Here is a 19,860-nt window from a genome sequence, read left to right as displayed (position 1 = left end):
ATTGATTTTATTGATCTGCACACACAAAGTAACACAATTAAGTCCCTGGAATTAAATTTTCAGGCCACTGACCCTACGCGTGTAAAGTTTTATTGAGTCCAATGGCTAAATTAAATCTCGTCATCTAAAGCACATTAAAGTGAATTAAGAAAGATAGAGAGCAGGCAACTTGCTCGTTTCTCAAACAGTCTGAGGGTCCCACACAGCTGTCCACACTCAGTGGCGGTGGGTGAGGTCAGCCAGTCCGGTTCTGCCGTAGAAAAGCCAGTATGTGTTACTCTCCGGCTAGGCAGAGCAGAGAGCCGGGGTCTGAAATCTCGAGAGCACACGTGTGCAATTCATGAAAACCACAGAGCCCCCCAAAAGTCTCAGTTACTTCCACGGCGTGATTCTTAATGCTTCATTGTATAACAATGTATTTGCATTTTTCAGAAACAAGTTCCCGAAATTGGTAGGTGTATATTTGAGTATCCAACGTGTTTCTATGAATGAGGTGGGGATTCCGCTCTTTGCTCTGTGTGTGCTGCGAATGGCATCTCCCGGATCTGGTCTTGAGACGGGCCTCTGCTCTTCCCCCAGCTGACTGCCTGGACCCCGGCTGTTCGAACCACGGGGTGTGCATCCACGGGGAATGCCACTGCAGCCCAGGCTGGGGCGGCAGCAACTGCGAAATCCTGAAGACCATGTGTCCGGACCAGTGCTCTGGCCACGGGACGTACCTTCAGGAAAGCGGCTCCTGCACTTGTGACCCTAACTGGACTGGCCCGGACTGCTCCAATGGTGAGGTTCATAAGCGCAGTGGCACTGAGTGCTCAGTATCGTGGAGCTAAAGATTAGGGTGCAATGTGTAGAATGCCCATTAAATTTGACATGGATTTTATTAAAGTGATTGTTTATCCCTGGCTGGTATGGCTCAGCGGGTTGGAGCATCATCTCGTAGACTGAAAGGTTGCCGGTTCAGTTCCAGGTCAGGACACATGCCTGGGTTTCCTGTTTGCTCCCTGGTTTGGGGCGTGCAAGAGGCAGCCACCAGATGTTTCTCTCTCACGTCCGTATCTCCCCCCCCCCCTTCCCCTCTCTCTAATATCAGTAAGCATGTCCTCAGGTGAGTATTAAAAAGAAGTGATTTTTTTGTAGAAATAAATATTAAAAATAATGAAATCACCTTACAAAGAGGAAAGAAACAGGTTTAATCAATTTGTTATTAAAATGAATTATTTTTTAAAATTTTTTAAAGATTTCATTTATTTATTTTTTAGAGAGGGAAGGGATGGGGGGAGAGAGAGAGGGAGAGAGAGAGAGAGAGGGAGAGAGAGACATCAATGTGTGGTTGCTGGGGGCCATGGCCTGCAACCTAGGCATGTGCCCTGACTGGGAATTGAACCTGTGATGCTTTGGTTCGCAGCCTGCACTCAATTCACTGAGCTACGCCAGCCAGGGCAAAAATGAATTCTTTAGTGGCATGGTGAAGAATAACCTCTCACTCCTGGAAAGCGCCCTGTCTTCTCAACTCTCACGGCCTGTGCAGGGCTCAGGAGTCTAAGCACACCGTCTCAGAGCAGAGAAGCCGCTTTTAAAGGTTAGTTGAGAACACTAGGCTAAACAGGGTCACAGTCAAACATCTACATAGATAGAGAATAGATGTAAATAGTGGTTCGGCACAGGGTGTGTAATCATCATGCAGGCCTATCTCAGAAATATTGTGGGTTCGGTTCCAGACCCCCACGATAAAGTAAGTTGCGGTCTTTTTGCTGGTGGAAGATCTTGCCTTCAGTTCATAAAGAAATGCAACATCTGTGAAGCACAGTAAAATGAGGTGTGCGTGTGACATGATGATAACAGAAATGCAGGGGGTAGCTGTAGTCAGCTGGGGTGTTACTAAGCACCAGCCGTGTGCGTGGCCTCATGACAGGCTTACGGGGACAAACGAATGATGTTGTTCCTGCCTCCTGGAAGGGTGGCTTTCATGCGTTTGACCTAGTGACCAACAGTTTTAAATCCACTTTTACTTGCAACCTAATATACATATTTGTGCACATATGTAACTGAAACAAAAGCTTTCCAAAGTGATAAACACTGATGCTCTTTCACAGGTCTATTCTATTTTTTTTGAACATTTTATTTATTTATTTTTTTAGGGAGGGAAAGGAGGGAAAAAGAGAAACATCAATGTGTGGTTGTTGGGGGCCGTGGCCTGCAACCCAGGCATGTGCCCTGACTGGGAATCGAACCTGAGACACTTTGGTTCACAGCCCACGCTCAATCCACTGAGCTATGCCAGCCAGGGCTATTCTATTTTTTTTTTAATTCTGGTTGCAACCCATGCATTACATTCATGGCCCACTCATGAGTCACGCGGTTTGAAAAGAAGCTGTTCTAGTCAAGAAAATGACAGTGTAATTGGGGAGATAAGATGAACGCTCATGAAATACTTCAAAACCAGTATCTTCCAGTTTCACATGTTATTGAGTTTTATATGGAAAACTATGCTAAATTCAGTCAACATCCAGGGGAGTGACCCTGCCTTGGTGCCCATGGGAAGTTCTCAAAGGCTAAATAGGAACCGGGGAAGACTACAGTAGATTATTTTTTTAAAAAAAGGAAGTTCTCAAAGAGACTTTTATTAACATTTCCTGCCTTCTTTTAAAGGTTGTAGTTAGTATAGGGGTGGGGAAGAATATTTTTTTATTTGGGAAGAATATTAGAAAGTACTCGAGAGCTTGAATTCTGAAATCAGATACTTGGGTTAATATCCAACCTCTATAGAAACCTCAGGCCAATTACTATACACCTCAGTTTACTCACCTGGATTTAAATGATAAATGGATTTAATGTAAATGGATTTAAATGTAAAATGGATTTAATGATAAGACATTCCTCGGAGATGCTGTGGGAACCACTTGAATTAGTGCCCTATGAAGTACTTAGTACAGGGCTGAGCTCGTGATACAGTAAACGTAGCTCCCAGCACCACCACTACTATTAGCAAAGATCCAACCGTGAGAAGATCTATACATGCGCGACACTGAAGACCGTGTAGTTGGAGGTAAAAAGTAGTCTGGGCCCAAGTATGGGAGATGCAGTTTGGTGTCCCACCTGCAGCCCGTGGGCCGCAGGCAGCCCAGGATGGCTGCAACTGTGGCCCATCACGAAATTGTAAATTTACTTAAAACCTCATGAGGTTTTTTGTGTGTGATTATGTGCCACAGCGCCTTTAATGTGTGGCCCAAGGCAACTCCTCTTCTTCCCGCGTGGCGCAGAGAGGCCAGAAGGTTGGACACCCCTGGACTGTAGGTCAGGGAGAGCTGACCAGCAGTAAAGATGCGCCCCCGCTGATAGGACGAGAATAATGTTGGAGGGTGCTGAGCAGACGTGCATGGTGGCGGAGCATGAGCGGGGAGACGTCGGGGAGAGCTCTCCCAGAGGACCGCGGTGCTGAGCGCATGAACTAGTTTGGAGGTAGCGGAAATGGCAAGGAGAGAGCCAAGGGACAGTTTGAAGCAAAAATAGAACTTGCTAAGAAAACAGAGTGTAAGTCTCGGTGAGAAGAGCTGAAAGTCTGCAGCGAGGGAGGTGGGCATTAATACAACTGTCTCAGCGTGGAGCGAAGAAGCTGGGGAGGGGCGAGTCTCATGGGGGGGCGGGGGCAGGAGCAGGATGTCCTGGCAGCCGTGGGGAGGTGAGGGAGAAACAGAGGAGGATAGTTCTGCTTGGATGCTCAGACCACCTGAGCAAAGGTGAATACCACAAAAAAACAAAGAGGAAGAAGGAGAAGGAAGGAAAGCGAAAGTGGAGGAGGAGGAGAAGCTTGAAGAAAAGAGAAACTTGAGGAGGAAGTGCAGGGCTGCTAAGCAGATAACATCCCGGGCAAATAAGAGTAAAGACCCACGTTGGGGGCTGGGGTGCAGACAGCCCGGAAGGCCTCACGAAAGGGTCTGGGAATCCTCACCAACCAGCACTCACCACGCATGGGGCACGGCATTATTTTAAATAATGCCTCTTTAACTTGTTTTGTCCCCCTTTCCTCAAATTATATTCTATAATTACAAGAATCAAAATAGGCATTTAGTTATTTCCGCTGAGCTTCTGTTTACATTGCCAGCTTTTATACTAAAAATGTATCCCATGAAGATATCTACTTAAATTAATAGATATAATCACTTGCATAGTAAAGCATTTAGTTCAAGTCCTTTCTGCCTCCAGCTACAAAATATGCTCAATAATCCTAATTATCAAGTAGCACTTGTTTGAAATCTTGCCATTCTAATTTGTTTCCGGTAATTATACAAGGAAGAGAGGAGTAGCAAAATAGCCCCTTTTTTGTTTCATATAAAGTTATTTAATATTACCTGAATTATTGTATAAAGGATGATTTGTGACATATATTAAGTAATTCAAAAGACAATTCAGTCTTCTTTATAGTGACATTGCTATGAATAGCAAAAAAGATATAAATGTTAATAAAAATATTAATTTGGCTGCCACAATCATGCATCATTATTTTATGTATTTAGGCTAATTTTTATGCTGATGTAAGTTTTTTCTATTGGAAAACCTCATTACCTGAATACAAAACAACTTCATCCTATTTGTCTTTTATCTCCAAGGCAAAGCAGAAACTTAACATATATTAAATTCTCAAGAATGTGTAGTACTCTTTTCTAGAGGAACATAAGCACTGAATAAACTTTGCTGTTAGCTGACAAAAAAAAAGTCAGAAAACTTACTTAGAATTATTACCAACAACCTCAAATGTGCATGCATACATCCTGTGAAAATATCGGGATTCAGGTGCGTCAGATTTATCCACATATTGCACAGTTCTCATTCAAAGTTACAAAGACATCGTTCCTTTGCCTGTGTGGCTTCAAGTGTAGTAGCAGCAGTGTCATTCTGAATTATTTACCGAATCCTAAAGCAAAACACTTCACCGGCTGCCTCTTCCGTTGGTGTGGAAAGGACCCCCAGATAACCTGAATTCAATGAGAGAGCAGATTCCACACCCGAAGAAACGTCTGGTTGAGCTGCTGAGAGAGAAGAAATGCGTTGCTCCCCACAGAAAGTTTATAGGTTTGAGAGCCACAGAACTTCCCTCTTTCTTCATCCGCAGTTTGCCCATTAATTAGCCCTTCAATTACACTTCAATTAAATTAACTCTAATTAATAAGTTCATTACAAAGATCGACGCACCTTGCTCAAAGCTAGTGTGCTGCACGCTGATAAACACCTTCGCCCTAATGAAAAATTGATTCGATGGAGTGAAAAGGGTGCCTCGGAAAGAAACCTCTCCCTCCTGGAGCCCAGCTGACGTTCCGTGCCTCTGAAGTTAATCACACCGTCTTAGATCTCTTAATCAAAAATTTAATTCAAACGAGACCGAAAATGTGGCATGCAAAAGCTGGTACCACTCTCTTCCACTTAATAGCCCTGGCTGTTGTTTACCAGAAATGTTACAGCTCTCACAGAGCCTTGGCGGGGCGCTTAAAATTCCGCAGCACTCGGAGACAGAGAGTGATGGAGTCTGAGGAATGCGATTTGGGCGAGGAAGGGGGAAACCAGGAGCACGTGACTACATACGCCGTTACCATTTTTTTTTTAACTTAAAAGTAAGGCTGTATCGTCCGTGTTCTGTTTGTTCGAAATGACTTCAGGGGTTTAGCGTCTGGCATCTTTGTTGCAAGAAAACCCAAGCTAAACAATAGTCTTGCAATCTTAGAAAAAAGCAAAAGTTAGTTTTATTTAACTTTAAATTCAGAGAGGAAAAACTAAAATAACCTTCTAACTTGTCTCTCTTTGACTCTCCCTCCACTGGATCTGGTAGAAGAAAGCTTTTTTATGAAAAAAAAAAAAATACTTCTGACACCTGAATTCTTTTTAAAGACCTAACCCATAGGTTTTAGAGTCCTTGGGTCACTTGGGCTGCCTTCAGTAATTCTAGTAAATGAAAAGCTCGTTTTTCAAACGACACAGTCAGTAGTTACGTACATTAACCTGGTTCACCATGGTTTTGCTTGGCAACTTGTACCTGTCAACAGCACAAATTCACCAAACAGGAAAGTCACAATTTCGTCATGTACCTAGCATGCCTGTGTTTCAGAAGCAAGCTACAGTGCATACTATACTAAACACTTGTTAGTGAAAGTTTCTGAATGTTCTGAAATTTTAAACTCGAGGATTAGAAAGATACCTTTTCAATTTTTTTTTCTGTAGGGGTGTAAGCCAACTACTGTTAGATGCCTGCGTAGACACTGAGATAATTCATTAATTAATATTAATGGGATGCAGTAACACACGTGTGCATGTGTTCTTGGCTCCCGAAAGATACTCTCGGAGACATACATGTGTATGTGTATCTTCCTCTCGTTATGCATCATGTTCTGTTCGTTAGTAGCCGATGTGCTTGCCTGTATACACACATGTGTAGAATATAGGAAGTTATAACAAAATTTCCACGTGTGTTTTATGCACAATCATGGCAGCATATAAAATTCAAGGATGAATTTTAAACAGTAAACCTGCACCATTCATACTCTGAGGAGTAGACACTGAAATTTACTTAGTACATGCATACTTGGGAGATCCTTTCGGAGGTTGTGTTTTGCACGCTCACACACCGGAGTTTCGGGTGCAGCGCACAGGGTCTGCGCCCCTTCTCACGGCCTGCTGCTCTTCTCTCCCGCCCCTCCCCGCTTCCCCTCCTCTGCGCAGAGATATGCTCCGTGGACTGCGGCTCGCACGGCGTGTGCATGGGCGGCACATGCCGCTGCGAGGAGGGCTGGACCGGCCCGGCGTGCAGCCAGAGAGCCTGCCACCCGCGCTGTGCGGAGCACGGGACGTGCAAGGACGGCAAGTGCGAATGCAGCCAGGGCTGGAACGGCGAGCACTGCACCATCGGTAGGCCGGCCCCGCCCCACCACGCGCCGCGCGAGAGCGCAGCGTTTGCTGGTTTTCCACTTGGGAAAGCAACAGACGAGGAACGCGCTCACACACACACACTCGCAGGCACAGACCACGGCACGGTGGGGACCAGAGGGAGGCGGGGGGGTGAGGGGGGCGGGGATGGTAAAAGGCAAAGGGGGTCGAACAGACGGCGGGAGAAGGAGATTCGACTTCGGGAGGTGAACACACGGTGCACTGTACAGACGGTGTGTCGTAGAGTTGTGCGCTGGAAACCCGTGCATTTTTATCAGCCAGTGTCACCCCAAAACATTGTTAAACTCTTACAATTTTTTTAAAATTGCAGAAAGAAAGAACCGGTCGTGTCTTCCCACTAATTTTACTCACTTTTATTAAACAGGAAGTATTTTTTAGGATTGTCATTTTACAATGGCACCCTAGTTCTTTTTAGAACAGCCGGCATGGGTACGGAGTTTAAGAACTTTTTATTCGCTGTTTTCTGTGATGGCCACGCAAATGGGTGGACGTAAAGATGATTTCATTTCTTACTTACAAATGAGCTTTCCTGGAACATTCCTTTCCAGTGGTCTATATTGCCATTGCATAACAACAAAATATTTTCTTTATTTTTAAAACAGTCTGAGTGTGCGGCCTCTTGGGTGTCTGTGGATTCCAGAATCACGCGTCTTCGCACTAGTCGGTGTCACAGCACCGCATGTTCTAGGTGTTCAGTGCCGACCCTTGAACGACACAGGTTGGAACTGGGCAGGTAACTGGCTTTTTCCCAGTGAGTACCTCCCCTGTGCTCCAGCCACCACTGGCAGTCTGCGGGGGCCGAGGGCCCGATGCACGCACTGCTGTAGGGCCTTCCTCAGGGGGCCGAGCATCGGAGGAGCTGGGTGTCCGTGGGGAGCCCTGGAGCCAGTCCTCCGTGGATACGGAGGGACAACTTAGGTTTCTAGGGAGTCAAAGAGTTACATGCGGATTTTCAACTTTAGAAGTCATCGTCCCAGGCCATGCCTTGTTTAAGGGTCTCCTGTAATTCATTTCTGCCTCACTTTAGTGAAAGTGTATACTATGAATTATAAAAGGCACGGCCCTACAAAAATTTCATAATTTGGGGTATGGCATTTCTTCACATTGTTTTGTGTCCGTAGGATAAAATTTGATAAAGTTTTGGGGGGAAGTCTTGGTATCTTAAAAGTTTTCTTCTTCCAGTGCATCTGTAAGTATCACATACTTCACATTTTTTTTACTTACAGGAGCCGGTTAGCCAGGAATTCTTTCAAGGGCAAACTGAAATCACATACGTCATTGTCGTAATTGTGTCTTTATAAAGCCTCATCAGGCCCCTTCCGATCTTACCGACATTTGTTTCAAGGGTCGCACTGCCACCCCCACGTGTGGTGACCCACTAGCCAGACCCGCGGGACCCAGGGGGGTTGTGCTCGTGGCCCTCGTGGCCCAGACAGGGACGAAGGCCAGCAGTTGGTGTCGGGAGAAGCCCACGCACAGGCCCCCTGTGCCGTCCCTCTGCCCCAGAAGCGGCCACACGCAGCACGCCTTGCCCCAGCAATGACAGGCATGGACACGTGTGCCGTGTTTCTGCCCGGGGGAGCCCGGTGGAGACTCCGAGTTAAAGGTTCTTACTAAGGCTGCTCAGAGACGTGGCCTCTGTCAGCCGCAACCAAACCACCCAGATTCCAGACTCTCCAAAGGAAGGCAGGTGTCAAAGGCTTCAGGCAGGCAAATCAGCATCATCAGGGCGGGGAATGCCCAGCTTCACGGACGCCAGCCCTGCAAACCTCTAAAGATCAGGCTCGCCCTGTGACCTCCCACCGGGGCGGCATCCTCAGGGTCTCCCTTGCTGCTTGTGAGCTTAACCCCCGGGCAAACGTGTTGTTCTACTGCGGTCGACGGCACGTGCATGCATCCACGGCACCCGCAGGGCGCTCCTGCCCACGATCTTGTGTGGCTCCTCCTCCTCGACTCTCTCAGGGGGGCTTTGCAGGCCTTTGGTCACCTGTTCTGTGAACTACAGAAAGGCCAAGAAAAGCTGACAACCAGCCAGTTTGTATTATCTTTCTAGGGATGCCCAGAGAACAGCGTACTACCCCTGTGACCGAGCAGGTCCATGGCAAGTCCCAGAATGCCCACATCCCAGCAGAGGGCAGGGACAAGGCTTCTGATCCCCACCACCCCCACACGCATCGGAAGTGCACGGATTCTGGCTTGAGGGTGGGGGAGCGTCACATAGTTGACCACGTGTATCCTAGGCAGTACAGCAAACACATGTGTATCTAGTTTAGAAAACCAGGAAGTGTACTATAAAGTTCACAGGCAGTTTTAACTTGCCAACCAACAGTTATTAAATCATTCTGTTGTTCTCACTGACCTCGGCAATATTATATGGTTAGTTTCTCAGCGCTGAGCTGATCTTGAACGACTTCTCAGTTGTCTGGCAACAAACGGGACTTTTGTTATGATGTAACATATCTTGCTGCGGTAGTTAACGATTCCATTTCTACTGTTGCATTTTATTGTGTGGCTTTTGTAGCCCTTGTGAGTAACAATGTGGAAAGAAAGGGCCTGCTTTATTTAGAAATAAGCCCTGGAAGTGAACCTTTTAAAAGATGTGGAGAGCCTTTAAATCATTGTTTTGCTCTTTACTGTTAGAATGATTGCTCCAAATTTTGGCACACAAAGATCCCACTGGGTTTCCCCTGTCTCCTCGCTCCCTCTGTATCTGTCCACAGTGACGCCTGAGGGGCCATGTTAAGAGCGGCCTTTGCGAGCCGCTGACTGAACAGCCCAGGTCAGGACGCAGAGTTTCCTCTTTCCAGAGAGTTAATGCGCTGCTCACTTCCTTTCCATTTCAGCACTTGGGCATCCGGCTGAAGAAGCTGCCACTTTATGAAAGAACACCCATAAATCAGCGCGATTTTTTTTTCCTTTTTCCAGATTATGCGCCATCTCATTGAATACAAACAGCGAGGTTAATTGAAAGAGGGATAAAGGAGAAATTAAACAGTTAGAAGCAAACAGAAGTTCCCAATAGAAAGCGAAGAATATTCTTCATCAGTCACCTCGCTGTCTTCATAACCGTTCATGCTTTCATAAAACCATGGGCATTTTTGATAGTAAGATCGGCTGTGGATTTAGAGTCCTCACTGAACACAGTGTCCCCCTGAAAGGATTCCATCCCGATACTTTTATTAATGTGTTCAGATTTTCCTCTTGTTGGGAATCATGTGTTCAGGGAATTAGACTCATTCATCCACAGGTTCATTCTCCCAAGTTTTTTCCCTTCCCTGGGTCAGACTTCCACTAGTGATGTTTGCAGATGGAAGAGGAAACTCGGGGAAACCTACTTTTAACACTATTTCAACTAAAATAAATATCTCTCTCTTCCTCCTCCTGAAGCATTCGTGATTGTCGGACCCTTTCATAAATAAAGAGAAGTCACATGATTGAGCCACATCAGATACGCACCAGCAGTTACTGCGGACATAGTTTGATAGTTCTCGCACTGTTACAGATGCTCAGCTACCAAGTGGTATCATCCTTTGTATGTGACCTTCCCATAAAAGGGTCAAATGATTATCATTTGCTTGTCATGAATAGAAAATATGTAAAAATATTTAGAGGATCCAGAAGCAAGTTAAAAAAGTATTTAATGTAATTAAGTGGTTTATAAATAATAGTTGATACAATTGGAGTGGCATATGGCTGTCTGTATTTTAAGAGCTTAAAAGGTTCTGTAGTGAGAGAGTCGAGGTGCCTCAGGGTCAAATACGTGAACTGGGTGATACTTGTCTTGGCCTAACTCAGTAAGTTCACTGTCAGTGTATTGAACCGGAATGAGAACTATGACCCTATAAAGGCAACTCAGTCGGGTTGGCTCTCTTTTCTTCTTTCGGAAAAAAGGGGAAAACTGCTATCTGATTGGCCAAGAGGGGAAAACTGTTATCTGATTGGCTAAGAGGGGAAAACTGCTATCTGATTGGCTGAGAGGAGAAGACTGCTATCTGGCTGAGAGGAGAAGACTACTATCTGATTGGCCAAGAGGTGAGAACTGCTATCTGATTGGCCTGTTGCTGGATTTAATTGGCCATAGAAGCAATGCATGTGTCATGGCAGTCTCTGCTGAGCAGATGTTGGTAGGCAAAATCCATAGTTTTTAAGTGAACTGCTAACTAAACATCCTGGGCCACAGGATAAATCCTAAGTGCCACATTTTGAGCCTGAAGGTGGAGGAAGGGTGGAGATTGGATTGTCACCTACCTAGGGGGAGGGGTGGTTAGGAAAGTACAGAGCTCACATCTCTGTTGAGGGAGAAATCGTCCTCCGGAGGCTGACTGGCATTTTCCATTCCCTCACAGGGGAATGGAGAAAATGGGTGTACTTGTTTAAATGTTGTTTAGATGTAATGAAGACCCTGAGGTTGGAAAACATTTAAATTCTGGATGAAGATCCCAAAGAAGTGTTTGCTTCTGCCCTCCAATAAGCTTTAGCAATACCGTCATTAATTACTTAGGTGTGAAACTCCCAGGGTTATGTTTCTTTCTTTTGTCAGTTTGTGGAGTTTTCAGAAGGGGAGTGTTTGTTAAATTCTCTCCATCCATTCGTTCTCTTGAGTAGTATTCCCGCCTGAAGGGCCCCTCCAGGTCTCTGGTAATTTCTGAATTCATTGATAACTTTTGCTTTCCTTGGAAAATTACTAGATTTAAGCACGGGGTTCCCTTGTTATTCTCAGCTCCCTTCGGCTCTTATTTTTATTTTTCCTTGTGGCATTTGCACGCCTCAGTTACTTTTCGTTTGATAATTTATTCATTTCTTTATCCGTGAAGCAAATTATTGATCATCTCACCTGTGATGTTTGAATACGACTTCTTAGGAAAGTCAGTGTAACAAACTAGGGAGAAAAGTGTGGGCTTTGAGATAAAAAAAAAGATATGTTTCAGTTCTGTGATTTATTCACTATGATTTGTATTTTAACTGTTTTTAACTGCAGTTGGCTTTTTTCCAAAAGTAAAATGGCTATAATAATACCTGTCCTATGAGATTTTGAAGCAGAATAGTCTACTGTTTTAAGAGCTTTTGGAATTTGAATTCTTGCCGAACCATTTACATAGTGTGTGACCTTGGTGAGTCAGCTGACCTCTCCACGCATGCTTCCTCGTATATGATTATCGTGTGTCTCATAGGGTTGTTACACTTAAATGAAATCCTACAATGTAAACCACTTATTAAAGTGCCCAGCAAATAGTGTTCGGTAAGTTAGAGTTTCTAATTTGTTGTTAAGTATTGAATGAGCAAGGGGCAACCCCAACAAGGTTTGGGGTGCTGAAGTTTAAATAAAAATAAAGTTTCTGTCCGGCAAATTTGCTTAAATAGTGCATGAAATTTTCATAACATGGTTCAAAAACTGGAACCTAGTCTCAGAATGCGTATGACTTAATAAGACCTGAACACAGGGGTGGGCAAAAGGAGGTTTCCAGTCGTTCATATGGAAAATAATGCAACAAATAAATAAGAAGACAAGAATAAACTTTCTCGTACTCACAACTGTGACCCTGCTTCTGCACACCCCTGTCTGTTCGTGTTGGAGTGAAGAGCTGCTCTGTAAAATCGTGGTGACGAGCAAAAGGTAGAGTCTATTGTGGTGTTTTTCTTCTCGCAGTGTCTCCAACACAGCACTGTTTATTGAGCTACATTGATTTTCATGCACTTTTAGGCAATTCAAATGGAAATGTGGCCTAAGGGAAATCCTAATTCCTTTAAGCTGCAAAAGACCAGCTATTTGTTTTTATTCTAATTCTTTAGTACATCGGGAGAAAGATCATTAATGATGACAAAGACATGCTTTGTCTGTTCGCACGGAACGCAGACATACAGCACGCAGTGTACCGCTATTAAATACCATGGTCGCTCGGGGCCTTGGGATGCTGGCGATTATAAATTGAAAATGAAATACACACAGTTGGGGAGTTTTCTACAAAACAGTATGAGATGAAAGAAACATCAAAACTACACCAGGGTGGGCAACTTAGGTTTGTTGTTCTAATTCTTTTTTTTTTTTAAGGAAGATGGTGAAAGGGCAGTGTTTTAGTTGTTAAACTTTTTAAAATGGGTGACCATTTTGAAAAAAATGACACTGGTATATGCTTTACTTAGATGGCAAAAATTATATTCTTTTGCCATTTTTGTGAGTTCCCAAGTTGGTGATCATATTCATAATACTATGGAATATGGAAATTCTAAATCTGTCTTTTTACATCTTCGTTCAAACTTTATAGTTCCCCTTACTGACTGGGTCTAGGGTAGCACGTTACACCTGCTAGTGATCGCCCTGGAGATACTTGGCTCACGGCTGTGGGACTGGCTTTACAGGGAAGAGCGGGGCCTCTAGCGCCCCCTGCCTGGGGTCCTGCTGGGCTGCTGGTGTGTTTTCTGTGAAACTGGTGAGGATTAGGCTTCGGGCTCCCGCACTGGCACAGCGCCCCCTGCAGATCTTGCAGGGGAACCGTGGGTGTATGTGGTCGTATGTTCGTGCAACACTTGCACATCGGTGGAGACCTTTGTCTCCTTCTGCTCCAAGCTTCTTCCCATCACCCTTTCCCTGGGCGTTGGATGGCTCCCGAGTGACTGGCACTTGGAGGATGCAGCCAATGAGAGTTCGAGCGGGGGGTTCATTTCGTGGTGATTTGATTGGGTGTATCTGTGAGGTGCGAAGTCATCGCTGTCTGTGGCTGTTGCTGCCAGCCACCCACGAACGTCCCTCCCGCCCGCTGACCCACCTCACGACACGACGCCCAGGCCGGAGAGCGCAGGAGGGTGTGAGTGGCCCTGCAGCGCCCCGCTCAAGAAGGAAATCGCTAGAAGAGGAGATGGACTGCTTGAAATGTGTGGGACAGAAGCACATCCACAGAAAATTCTTCTCGTCGTCACATACGTTGTAAAATGCCGGATCAAAGCAGACGTGGTCTCCTGCCAGGATGCCTGATTATGGAAACTAAAGACTTATAAACTGGCCATCATATTTTTGGTGAACATTTTTGAGGAATCTGTCAAAATTCCTACCTTTGGGGGGCACAAGCTTGTAGTGTTTCTGCAACCTTGAGTGCATCAGGGTGTGAAGCCACACCCGATACGCACCCCAGCGACTCCCTGAGTCGTGTGACCCTGGCGGGAAAGGGTTCCTGCTCGTTCGCGAAGTGCTGCTATTGACAATAACAGAAGCTCACACTGTTCTGCTCGAGGACTTCACAGCAAGTGGTTATGAATGAACGTCATCAGTTCAAAGGGCATGTAAGATGACTTTATTGGGCAATTTCAAAAGTCTCCCCAAATTTGACAGTAATGCCAAAAATTTACATGACATTACTGATCACACATTTTGAGGCCAAATGAAACTTTTCTAAACTATCCATAATGAAAACCATATCAAACAACCACATTGAATTAAGCCTGAATTGTTTTTCTATTCTCTCCACAGAGAATATGCCACAAAACCATTGTCTTATAAAGTGGCAGAGAGTCAATATAGCCCCAAAACAATAGGAAAACTTTTTTATTAGAGCTAGGTCAGGCACTTAATTAAAACCTTATGCAATCTTTCTAATATTTGTGGTATTTATCTGCTTAAAAATTATAATTATTGTGATTTTCATCTCCTAAATAGTTACTTTTGTATACCTAATTTCATCTCCCTTATTTGGTATTCTTTTCCTTTAAAGAGAGCCTCCCTAGTTAGATAATGTCACACCCCACAAACCTGACCCGCCTCTGTGCCCAGCCCTGTCACCTGAGAGCTGTGTGATCTTGGGAAAACCGCTTAAGCTTTAAGCTTAAGCCGTCTGGGCCTCCATTTCCTTATCTCTAAAGTGGGGATGAAAATGGCACCCACCTGAAATGCCCTCGACCCCGTAGAAGAGCCCTTACAACAGTCTCTGGCTCCAAATCAACACCGTATAGACGTTACTGACCATGAATGAAATGAATAAAAAGGCGACTGTGGCTGATTCTCAACCTACTGGGTCTGGTCTCTGTGCAGAGGAATCAGCCAACAGAAAACCAGGAGCGCCTGCCGGCCACCACTTCCCGACACCCTGGCGGAGGGGCCCCGTGCCCCGTGCTCTGTCCTGCACGGTGGAGGCTGGGTCGCCGGCAGGCAGGGGCCACCACGGCGCTGAGGGGAGGGACAGTCTCCCACGCTGACCCGGATGGCAGTGACAGTCCAGACAAGGCCACAGAGCCTGTCGTGAAAGTGTGCAAGAACGAGAACTTCCTCTGATCCTCGCTGCCCTGCAGCCCCGGAGCTGTGCGTAATTCCATGTGACCGAGAGGACGCGAGCCCTCAGAGCACCGCGGACAGCCCCTTCGGAGCTGCGGAGTCGCCCGTGTTTGGACACGGGGCTGATGTTCAGATGTCGGTGCCGTCCTCTGAGACAGTGGGATCCCTCCGGGGCCTCTCCGTGTTATTTGTTTCGTGGGCGTCTAATTTATTCAGTTAACAGTTTTATATACAGTACTCGATCCTCTGTAATCCCCTCGGAATTGATATTTTTTTTTCCCCAACGAGGCTATGTAATCTCCTCTGAAAATGCAAACCCTGTTTCTCTGACCTTTCCGAATGCGGGAGGGGACCCCGCGTTGTTGGGTTGTCGGCATTCTCTCCGCTCAGCTCCCGTGTTTCTAACACAGAGATAATGTCTGTTTTCACTCGGCATTTTAAGCGCGTTTCATTTTGCTTTGTTTTGGCGAGGAAGTGCTTGGGTGATGGCCGGTGCGTTGTTTGCAGACACGGGAGCTCGCTGGCGGTTTTGCTGTTGTCATTCACGTGTCCTTCAAGCGGGTTTCCTCCTCACTGCATTGTTCTTTTGTCTTCGTTGGGTTTCCTTCGCAGGTTCCAGTTTCAGAGTGAAAGGACGAGTGTCCTGCGATGGGTTTCGTGGCACAGGCGTGGCGGGCAAGGGCCGGCCTGCCCTGTGACTACACCAGTCTCTCGCTTGGCATTCAGCAGGCTGCTGAGGGAAAGGGTACCCAGCCACCAGAAATTAATCTCGTGGTCTACATTTGAAACTTTAGGAAGGTTGACTCTGTTTCTTTCCTATTTTATTCTTAAAAATGACATGTCAACGCTTTCAAATCACTCTTAAGTTCCACTTGGACAAGCCAGACCCTACAAAGCCTCAGAGTTGCTGTTAGTTTGGAGTCCCCCCTGCCCTAAATGAGAAGCACCTTCTGGCTTTAACTCTGTAGAATCCCACCCCCACCCTCCGGTATCTTGTAGACCTGCCTGTGGAAGTCACGGCACGTCTCGAGAGCCCCATTAGAATTACGTCCTCAAATCAGACAGAAACTCCAGGAAGTCTGGATTCAGATCCTCACACTACTTTTGCACCTGATTCGCCTGTGACCTTCAGTACAAGGGACGTTCCCAGGAATTTCTTGACAAATGTACTGTCATCCTTTTGAGGATTCATTTCCCTGGGCACCATTTTTCACCCCTAAGAGTGGTCATAAGCATTGGCATGAACAACGTTCGCTATTGATGGTGGCTAAGAGAGGCGGCTGCCTCAAGCTGAGTGAGAGTTCGAGTCCCCGGCACGGGGCCACCAAGGTGAATGTCAGAGACAGTTGTTATCGTTTCGGGAAGTGTTCAGTGTGTTCTCTGCTTTAGACAAGGGGCGTGTTTTAGGACCTCTGAAATCCAGTCCATAGGTAGGCACTTATTTTGTGGGTGACTACATCTGGATTTAACATGTATCTTTCCCTTCGGGTGATGGACAGCCTGGGACCATTGGAATTTTGCATTTTTTAGAAGACAGATGCCTCACATTCTTCAGAGCCCGTGCGATCATGAATCCCATCCTATGACGGTTAGTTGGGCAGATTTTCCCTCCAGTCTCCTCCTGGAATGCCACGGGGGTCCCCATAATTACCGTAAATCAGGGTTATTTCTACTCAGCTTATTGCAAGGCTCACTGGCTTGAGAGGCAGCTGTGTTCAGGAACACTGGAGGGTTAAAGCCACTGTTGTTTTTCGGAGATGGGAGAAGCATGTAAGGAGGCGCTGGTCGTGCGTATTGTTTTGTGATCACTTAGGCGTCACTGGAATATGCCTGATTATGTCAGCCTTGAAAAACCTGATTCCCCCTCCTTCTGCGGTCTTCTGTTTGGTTCTTTCCTACTAAACCCAGGAACTTAGTAGTTTTCTAGCTGGTCTGTTTATGTTTCTAAAAATAATTTACTGTAGCCCTGGCTGGCGTAGCTCAGTGGATTGAGCGCGGGCTGCAAACCAAAGTGGCGCAGGTTCGATTCCCAGTCAGGGCACATGCCTGGGTTGCAGGCCACGGCCCCCAGCAACCGCACATTGATGTTTCTCTCTCTCTCTCTCTCTCTCTCTCTCTCTATCCCTCCCTTCCCTCTCTAAAAATAAAATTTTAAAAAATCTTTTAAAAAAATAATAATTTACTGTATATAGGTGCTCTGTGTCTTAGGGAAGCACTTTGTAAACTAGAATTATTATCCCAAGAATATTTTTTGATCTGTCCGCTTGAATTACAATGTTATATTCCGTGACAGATTTTTAAAATGCGCATCTGCCCGGGCTCTCCCGTCGCCTCCTTGAACCTCGTTTCTCATCTTAAGTCCATTTAATTTTTTCTTAGAAAACTTAGGAAGAGACATGGTGTTTAAATAAAAGCCAGTTGAATCATATGTCAAACTTGTATGGCATTGTTGTATGAAGTCTGCCCTTTTGTTCCTTTACGAATACACCACCCTGTGTCTTTCTCCATTCGGAACCCCTCATCCATCTGCATGTTTTAAAAACCACCTGAGACCTTAATTGCCACTAACATCCAGGAGGTAGAAGGTGTCAGAGCTCAGCCAACTAGATGCACAGTTGAACCAGAGCTAAAAATGAAACTCACTCCCTGCAGTTCTTGCCAAGCTGAGCGGAAGACTTTGACTGAGAAGTTTGGGTGCGAGGCGTTCGGAAGTGACACCGGGTACCAAGTGCTATGTCGTCAGCTCTCTTACCACAGGAGCAAGGAGGGCGACGGCGGCAACTAGGGCCAGGCTGCAAATTGGTCACATCCTTCCTACAACTCAGGCCAGGTGGCGGTGGAGTGCCAGCCACCTGGTGGAAGAGGAGTGTGAGTTCCAAGCCGTCCTCATTGCATGCAGAAATACTGATTACCTGCGGAGAGGGAAAAAGAGAAAGTCGGAGCTTTGCATCTGATTCGAGGTCAGGGTAGAAGGACCAAGCCCACGGTTTCAAGGGCGACGGCCATTGCTTCCCCCACGAGCCCCTGAGTGTCCCTTCCGTGGGGGAAGATGGGTCCCTGTTGTTCTTGACTGCGACGCGCTGGAAATAACCTGTCTTCTCTCATCTTGAACCAGTTTCTTTTCCCGCGGCCTGGTTTTTGAAACGTTCGATTGGCTGTGGCAGGACTCCATCCCGAGCCTTGGCCCCTCCCCCTTTTCACGTGTAAGGTGTGGCTTGCGCAGGTTGCGGGGCGAGGACGGGCGGTCTTCCTCCCCCGCTCTTCCTCGTGGTGGGTTCCTGGGCCTCTGCTCTCGGAGCGTCTCCGCGGTGACACTGGGAAACAGCTGTCTGCAGTGTAGCTATTATTCCTGGGGTTTAACAGACAGGCGCCTTGGATAAATTAAGGAGCAGCCAAAGGAGATCCATAAATATGAACACTTTGCCAGCTGCTTTTCCATTAAACTCTGCTGGTTGAGCGAAATTGGGAAATAATTATGTTGGTGGGGAACCCACCATATCCCCACGTAACGTAATGTCTTCCCTGCACAAAAGCGCCTGGTTCTTTGCTACACACCGAGTTAGTCTCAGGGTAATCTACATTGCAAATGGCCCGGTTTGCATTGCATCTCTGCCTATTTCTTCTGATTTGTCAACACCTCTTTCAAAAAAGAAGCGTCTTGAACATCAAGCACGGGTGGGTGAGACCATCTGCTGGCGGAGCTCGCCCGCAGCTCCGTCACTTAACACGCGAGACAGGTTACAGCTGTTTAATTGTTGCGGTGCGGGACGATTATCGTTCTACCCAAGATTAATATTTATATATGTGTGCGTAGAAAGTGTGTGGTTAAACATAAGCGACCTAATTGTGCATTAACGGCGCTAGGTATTCATTCATTAGTCCCCACGTGAACAATGAAGTGTCAAATGACGCTTTGCACACACACACTCCAACTCTTGGCTCCAAAGGCGCGTCCCCGTCGCGGTTATGATGCACGTGCGTGATCCACGCCAAATGCATTGGCGTCTGCAAGGGGAGGTCACCGTGGAGCTGCCATAACGAGCAGGGAGGACGCTCTCCGTGTGGTCACCGCACCCTCCCCCAGCCCCTCCCTGCGCCAGAGGCGCTCTCCCTGCACCACAGTGACCAGGGCAGGTGCGCGGTGGGAGTTCCGACGGCGTGGACCTACACGCACGGCACCCACCGAAACCGCCACTGGCCCCTGAGGAGGGCTGCCTCGGCCGAGAGCGGGGGCCTCCTGGGTCTAGGGGCGACCACACAAGCCGTCCTGCCGCCTCTGCTCAGCACCTTTCACGACGCAGAGTGTTCCGGAAAGTCCCGGCGTCAGGAGAGCAGGGCGCGCGGGGGAGGTGGGGGGGCGGCGGAGCGGTGCATTCACGTCCCAGTCCCCAAGGAGTCGCTGTCACCGCGATTGTGTTTCCGAGTCTGTGAGCAGGGTGTACGAATACTTACGCAGATAACTACACTTCTTTAGGAAGTATTCACTTACCTTGCTCAAATAACATTACTAAGGAGGCGACACAAACTCTATAAGAACAAGTTGTGATAGGTTCTTTTTTTAATTTGAATATTTTTATTAGTTTTTTTTTCAATTACAGTTTTCCTTTTGTATTGTTTTGTGTTAGTTTCGGGTGTACAGCCTCCTGGTAAGACAGTCACACCCTCTA

General features: G+C 46.5%; 1 protein-coding gene across 2 annotated transcripts in view; it reads left to right on the top strand.

Moving 5' to 3' along the window:
* TENM3 (teneurin transmembrane protein 3) overlaps positions 1–19,860 on the top strand; it is a 562,235-nt gene that overhangs the window by 455,890 nt on the left and 86,485 nt on the right. For both annotated transcript variants that reach the window (XM_045821208.1, XM_045821209.1), the window contains 2 exons: positions 580–780; positions 6,709–6,894. In XM_045821208.1, coding sequence (XP_045677164.1) covers positions 580–780; positions 6,709–6,894 — 387 coding nt within the window. The remainder of the gene's footprint in view (positions 1–579; positions 781–6,708; positions 6,895–19,860) is intronic.

The sequence above is a fragment of the Phyllostomus hastatus genome, unplaced genomic scaffold (assembly GCF_019186645.2).
Source record: "Phyllostomus hastatus isolate PE091 unplaced genomic scaffold, TTU_PhHast_1.1 phas_scaffold_46, whole genome shotgun sequence".
In the NCBI taxonomy this organism is placed as follows: domain Eukaryota; kingdom Metazoa; phylum Chordata; class Mammalia; order Chiroptera; family Phyllostomidae; genus Phyllostomus; species Phyllostomus hastatus.
Note: the sequence above shows the minus strand (reverse complement) of the source record. Positions and strands in the feature narration are given on the sequence as shown.